The sequence below is a fragment of the Rhinopithecus bieti genome, unplaced genomic scaffold (assembly GCF_001698545.2).
Source record: "Rhinopithecus bieti isolate Rb0 unplaced genomic scaffold, ASM169854v2 scaffold_2476, whole genome shotgun sequence".
NCBI lineage: Eukaryota > Metazoa > Chordata > Mammalia > Primates > Cercopithecidae > Rhinopithecus > Rhinopithecus bieti.
In genome coordinates this window covers 33,750-41,227 of record NW_016803754.1, presented here as the reverse complement: position 1 = coordinate 41,227, position 7,478 = coordinate 33,750, and the positions used below count along the sequence as shown (strand labels likewise).

Genomic DNA, 7,478 nt, shown 5'->3' with positions numbered 1-7,478 from the left:
TTAGAAAGCTCTCCACACACAAGGCCCAGAGAAGGCTGAGAAAATGCTACTAAGTTTTATACATTAGTTTTGTATCCTGAAATGCTGCTTAAATTGTACCTTTAGTTAAGTTGTTTATTAGTTCCAGAAGCCTTTGGGCAGGGACTACACGTTTTTCTAGGTATAGAATGATATCTTCTGCAAAGATAGCTTGATTTCTTCTCTTCTTATTTGGATGCATCTTATTCTTCGTTCTACTTGACTGTTTTGGATAGGACTTCCAGTACTATGTCAAATAGGTGTGGTGACAGTGGGCATCCCTGCCTTGTTCTGATTCTCAAAGGGAATACTTACAGCTTTTACCTATTCAGTATGATGTTAGCTGTGGCTTTGCCATAGATGCTTCTTATTATGTTGATAATAAGAGTTTTGTTACTTCAATGTCTTATTTGTTGAGGGTTTTTAACATGAAGGGCTGTTGAATTTATGGAAAGGTTTGTCAACATCTTTTGAGATGAGTGTGTGGTTTTTGTTTTTAGTTTTGTTTATGTAATGAATCACAGTTATTGATTTGTGTATGTTGAACCAAACTTGCGTTCCAGGGATAAAGCTGACTTGGTCATGATGGATTAGCTTTCTATTGTGCTGCAAAATTTGGTTTGTTGCTATTTTGTTGAGGATTTTTACATCTATGTTCATCAGGGACATTGGTCGACAGTTTTGTTTTCCCATTGTGTCCCTGCCATGGTTTTGTATGACAATGATGCCAGCCTGATATAATGAATTAAGGAGGAGTTTCCTCTTCTTAGTATTTGGAAGAATTTCACTAGGATTGGTACCAGCTGTTATTTGTCTGTCTTTTAAAATTTGGACACAAATGTGTCTGCTCCAGGGCTTTTTCTGGTTAATAGGTATTTTTTCTTTTGTTTTTTACTGATTCAATTTCTGAACTCATTATTGGTCTGTTTAGTATTTCAATTTCTTCTTAGTTCAGTCTTGAAGGGTTGTATGTTTCCCAGAATCAATCCATTTCTTCTAGGTTTTCTAGTTTGTGTGCATAGAGGTGTTCATAATAGTCTCTGAGGGTGTTTAGGATTTCTGTGGGGTCAGAGGTCATGTCTAGTTTGTCATTTCTGATTGTGTTTACTTGGGTCTTCTCTTTTTTTTCTTTACTAATCTAACTAACAATCTATCAATCTTGTTTATTCTTTCAAAGAGCCAATATTTGTTTTTGTTGATATTTTATATGGATTTTTGTGTCTCTATTTCATTCAGCTTAGGTCTGAATTTTTAAAAATTCTGTTAGCTTTGGGCTTGGTTTACTGTTGTTTTTCTGGTTTTTCTAGGTGTGCTGTTAGGTTCTTAGGTTGAGTTTTTTCTAAGTACTTGAGGTAGGTGTTTAACACTATAAATTGTCCTGTTAGCCCTGCTTTAGCTGTGTCCAAGAGACTCTGTCATGTTTTGTTTTGTTTTTATTTATTTCAAATTTTTTTTAAAAAAATTCTTGCCTTAATTATATTCTTTACCCAAAAGTGATTCAGGAGCATAATGTCCATGTAATTGTTTGGTTTTGAGAGATCTTCTTTATATTGATTTCTATTTTTATTGTGCTGTGGTCTGAGAGTGGTTGGTATGCTTAAGGTGTTTTTTGAATTTGTTAAGAATTGCTTTATGGCTGAGCATGTGATTGATGTTAGACTATGCGCTGTGTGCAGATGAAAAGAATTCTATATTCTGTTGTCATTGAGTGAAGTATTCTGTAGATGTCTGTTAGGTCCGTTGGGTCAAGCATTCAGTTTATGTCCTGAATATGTTTCTTAGTTTTCAGCCTTGACAGCTTAAAACTGTCAGTGGCATGTTGAAGGCCCCCACTATTATTATGTGGTTATCTAAGTTTCTTCATAGGACTCTAAGAACTTGTTTCATGAATCAGCATTCTCCAATGTTGGGTGTCTATATATTTAGGATAGTTAAGTATTCTTGTTGAACTGAACTCATTATCATTATGTAATGCCCTTTTTGTCCCTTTTCATCGTTGTTGGTTTAATGTCTGTTTTGTCTGAAATAAGAATAACTACCACTGCTCTATTTTGTGTTCCACTTGCTTGGTAGATATTTCTTCAACCCATTACTTTGAACATATGAGTGTCATTGAATGTAAGTTGGATCTCTTGAAGACAGCAAACAATGGGGTCGTGCTTCTTTATTCAATCTAATCTTCTACTCTGTGTCTTTTAAGTGGGGCATTTAGCCCATTTCCACTCAAGGTCAATATTGATATGTGAAGGTTTCATCCTATCACCGTGTTGTTACCTGGTTGTTTGGTAGATCTGATTGTATAGTTGCTTTATAGTGTTAGTGTTCTATATACGTAAGTGTGTTTTTGTGGTGGCAGGTATTGGTCTTTTATTTGCATATTGAGCACTCAATTAATAACCTCTTGTAAGGCATGTCTGGTGTTAACATATTTCCTTAGCATTTGCTTATATGAAAAGGATTTTTATAACCTTCATTTATGAAGTTTAGTTTGGCTGAATATGACATTTTTTTATTTGAATTTCTTTTCTTTAAGGATGCTTTATATATGTCCCCTTATCTTCTGGCTTGTAAGGTTTCTGCTGAAACCACTGTTAGCTTGATGAAGTTCCCTTTGTATATGGCCTACCTTTTCTTTCTAGATGCTTTTAAGATTTTTTCTATTGCATTGACCTTGGAGAATCTGATGACTATGAGTCTTGTGGATAGCCACCTTTTATAATATCCCACAGGGTTCTCTGTATTTCCTGCGTTTGCATATCAACCTCTTTGGTGAAGTTGAGGAAATTTGTGTTGACAATATTGTCAAATATGTTCTCCAAATTATCTGTTCTCTCTCCATCTCTTTAAGGAATGCCAGTGAGCCATAGAGTTGATCTCTATGCATAACTCCATACTTCTCAGAAGTTTTGTTCAGTTTTTATCCTTTCTTCATTTTTGTCTCCCTCGTTGATTCAAAGGTGCAGTCTTTGAGCACTGAGGTTCTTTCCTCAGCTTGGTCCATTCTATCATTAATGTTTCCAATTGCATTATGAATGTCTACAATACATTTTTCATTTCCAGAAATTAATTTTGGTTTTTCCTAATATGGCTATGTCATCTTTCAACTCTTGCTTCATTATTTTGCTTTCCTTGGATGGAATTTTAACCTTCTCTTGTATCTTATTAAGTTTCCTTACTGCCAAGATTTTGACTTCTATGTCTGTCATTTCAGCCATTTCAATCTGGTTAAGAACTGTTGGTGGGGATCTAGTGCAGTTGTTTGGAAGTAAGAAGACATTCTGGCTTTTGGAGTTGCCAGTATTCTTGCACTGTTCGTTCTCATCTGTGTGGGCTGGCCTTCCTTTAAACTTGAAGTTGCTGTTACTTGGATGGGGCTTTTTGCTTTTATATCCTTTTACGTTCTTGAAGTTTGCTTGTGGTATTAGTTGGGTTTGGTTGATTGGCTACATTTCTAGATACTTTCAGGGGGACAAGGCTCAACTCAAGTACTCCTGTGCTGTGTGCTCTAACCCTAGGGGGCTGGGACCAGGCCCATAGCTTTCTTCTCTGGCTCCTTGAGGTAAAGCACCTGCTGTTTTTGACATCTGAGATGTTGTCAGTCTGCTGGCAACAACACTTCAGTGGGGGCTGCTGGCAAAAGTGCTGTGGCAAGATATCGGTGGGCTACGAGGAAGTGTACTGTGGTGGGTGCTAAGGATGAGTGTGCATCAGCTGTGTGGCGGTAGGAGGCCATGTACAAGTGCACGCCAACAAGGCAGTGGAAGTTCAGTCACACATGCCTTTCAGAGTGGTGGTCAGGGTAGGCTGAGGGTGACTGCATTCAGGTGGGGGAATGCTGTAAGTGGATGCACACCAGTAGTGGTCCATCTGCAAAAGTAGTCCAATGGGAAGGCAGGAGCTGCTGGCAAAAGAGCAATGGTGGTGGCTCCTGGCAAGTATTTTGGTGGGACAACTGAGGCTGCAGATGCAGTCAGAAATTGATGCAGGGAGACAGAGGGGCTTTCATATCAGACTGGTCCCTTCTTCAGGCAAGACAGCCTGGCTTTCTCCATGTCCTGCAGCTCACAGACGCTAAAGCCGCTAGAGGAATATTGGGAACCTTGACGTGATGGTGCCCATGGCCATGCTCCACTGCAGGCTCTCCCACTCCAAACCCTCTGTGCTCTATGCAGGACTGAAGTTCTCTCTCTACCCAGTCTACAGGCAGTTCTACCTGCCAACTCAAATGTCTGTAGGGGTCATAGGTTTTTCCAGAGCTAGGATTATGGAGTTCTATGGCAAGTGTGGGATGCTCCATGCCTGTTTCACTTACCCCTTCCCTAGGGGCCTTTAAGTGCCAGGAAGGAGTCCTGGTATTCAGAAACCCCGCACAGAATTCCCAGCTTCCTCCCCTTCCAGCGCAGGATGTGTCCTCCCTGTTTCCACTTTAAAAGTCTTTTTCCCAAAGATCTGTGTGGAGTGCACTGGTCCAGTTGATGGTCTGGTTTCTCTCAGTGGGAGCAGCTCTTCCTGGTTACCTTTAGTCAACCATCATCAAAAGCAGTCACCTTTTCCTTTTTTAATGTAATTTTTAGTAGCTTCTCTACTGTAGATCATTCCAGATACTCCTGAAAGTAACGAGTGTCCACACTTGAAAGGCTTTTCCGCAATTGAATAAGACGACAGGCCTGAGATCCTACAACTCACATCAGGGAAACACAACAACAGCCTAATTACTGACATATTGGATTCGTTCTGTATTTCTCTTGTAGTAAATGAAGTAAACTCTCTGTTCTCCATCCTCCAGTTTATGCTTTTTTTTATTTTCAGAGTTCACTTTTGTAATTGCAAGAACTTCCTTTTCACGGGACAAATGGTAATTGAATCAAATTTAAGATCTTTGATATAAGGATTTTATATATGCAATGGATCTACAAAGTCCATGAATAGTCAATCAAACATATTTACTGACTATTCTTAGCCATATTCCCCTGAGGACAGCTTGCGTAAAATGCGTTCTCGAACATGTTAATATAAAGGGCAGTTTCGTTAAGTGATAAAGGAGATAGTATGTTCAGAAAGTGAGAAAGTAATATTTTTTTCCATATTACTAAGTATTGGTATAATTGAATAAACTCAACTTCGAACTGTTTATTTCCAACATGTATTCCCCTTGAATTGGCACTAATTTCCTTCCATTGTCTGGTTGTTCTGCCGACTAAATGTACTTGACACATGTGGGCAAGACAGAGAGGGTGAGAATGAGCTTTCATTCACTCTCCCTTCATCATAGCTGTTTGCTTCCAGGACACTTGAAACATCTGAGTAGCTCTACTGCTGATGCCATCCCCATGCTGTGACAGCTGATGGAGCGCTACCATGTGACACTGAGGCATAGCTGAGGCTCTCATGGGCCAGAGTCCTCAGCAGCAAGCTCTGTCCTGAGTTCTCTGACAGCCTCCTCTCTGCAGACTCAGAGACCCTGCTGAGCTGCTCCCCAGACAAGCAGTACATGTGGGCAGCTGGGCCATGCAAACAGGGAGGTTTCTGTTAAGGGCTGTATCAATGTGGGAGGAGTTTGTAAAGCTTGCATGCAGTAATAAACCCCGACATCCTCAGCCTCCACCCGGCTAATTTTCAGAGTGAAATCTGTGCCTGATCCACTGCCACTGAACCTGTCTGGCACTCCAGAGAACCGGTTGGAAACTCTATAGATTAGGAGCCGTGGAGGCTGCCCTGGCTTCTGCAGGTACCAATACAAATAGGTTCTTCCATCACTATGCAGGAGGCTCTGACTAGACCTGCAGGAGTTGGAGGCCGGCTCTCCAGGGAGGGAGAGTGGCAGGGAGAGTGGAGTCTGGGTCATCACAATATCCCCACTGGATTCTGAAACAATGAGAAAGAAGTGCAAGATTAGGTACAAATATTATGAGCAACTTTCATGAATTCTCTTATGATATTAATTTATGATTAATCTCTTTTCAAATTTTTATTCATATCATAAATAATAGACTTTCTAAAATACACAAAAATAAGCACAAGGAACTTTATTGTTTTCTAAGATCTTAGAGCACTAGTCATTGTTTTTTGTGATGGTTTCTAATTATTCATAGGAAAAAGTATAAATTCCCTTCCCTGAAAGTTAGAACATATTCCTTAACATATGGTTAGAATAAACATGGGAGACTGTGGAGCCCTCAGAGCCCACCCTCTCACCCCATTCTCCTCCCTTCTCTCCTTCTGTCCTTACCAGGGACCCAGAGCATTAACAGTCCCAGGAGCTGAGCATGGAATCTCATCTTGAGAAGGTGAATTAAGCAGTTCTCATCTGTCACTGCAAAGTTAGAGCTGAGCTTTTATCTGACTGCAAGGGAAGGTTCTCCCCAGGAAACAATATGCAAATCCCCTGGTGGGTGTAGTGAGGTGGTAAGAGCCAGTGGTTGGAGCAGATCTTTCTGGTGAGCAATGTGATATAAAATGTGCCTTGGAGAAAAACAGATAGAGCTAAAGTCCATTTTGCCTATAGTCATGGAAAGAAGATCTAACTGTGAAATTTGGATCATGAACAAAGACACATAGGTGTGTCACTCTGAGAGAGCACCAAGATCATGACAATGTAAAAATGTGTGTTTAGGATGAATCTCTGGGAGGTGAATGCCATCCTGCTTGGCTCTCACCCAGCTCATGTAGGGAAGGAAAGAGCTTGCTTTCTCACAAGCACTACAGGGCAATGTGCTTGCAAATAAAAAGGGAGACTTCCGTCAGCTCAAGAGTTATCTGGAATCTGCTGTTACCAGGATAACTGTTCAAAAACGTTAGATGCAAATGTTAGAATCTGCCTTCCCCTGGTACCTGGTGATTTATCTACATAAGAGTGCTCTCTCGAAGGCCTTTACCTGGAGAATGATATGTGTCTCTTGCATTTAGAAAGCACATAGTGCAACTTAAGTAAAAGGAAAAAATTCCATGCCTCAGGCAGTGAATAAAAAATTGATGGTGACCAATTATAGCAATCTGATCTATGTCTCATCATAATTATGTCACATATGTGAGATTAACCAGAGGGATTTATTAAAAGAAGAATTTCCTAGGATAATGACACAGAACAAACAAGAAATAACTTTGCATTACTGTATTTTATGTGCTCTTCAGGGAAACTCTTCCCACACGGTCTCCTTGGTCTTGAGGAAATGGGTCATGTCGGGGCTTCCAGGTTCTTGTCAACTCTAAATGAATCCTGAGCCTCCACCAGCCTGGATGTGGTGCAGCTGTAGCCCTGAACCCGCAGTTCAAATGGAGATACTCTGTGTAAGAAGAGCAAGAACTGGATCCACAGTTTTATGTCTTAGCATAAAATTTACCTATAACTGCCATTTTCCTGGGCTTCCATGTGAAAATGGTCACAGCTCAGTAATGTCAATCTACCACACGGCTGATCATTAGATAGGGAAACAACTGAACTATTCTTCATTTTCAGAGAT

The 7,478-nt window shown here is 40.2% G+C and overlaps 1 gene segment (V, D, J or C); it reads right to left on the bottom strand.

Annotated features, from left to right (window-relative positions):
* Positions 1-805: 805 nt before the first annotated feature.
* Positions 806-6,310, bottom strand: LOC108515546 (Ig kappa chain V-II region TEW-like). The segment is given in 3 exon segments: positions 806-846; positions 5,569-5,883; positions 6,248-6,310. Coding segments are annotated over 3 exon segments (405 nt in total).
* Between the last annotated feature and the right edge of the window lie 1,168 nt (positions 6,311-7,478).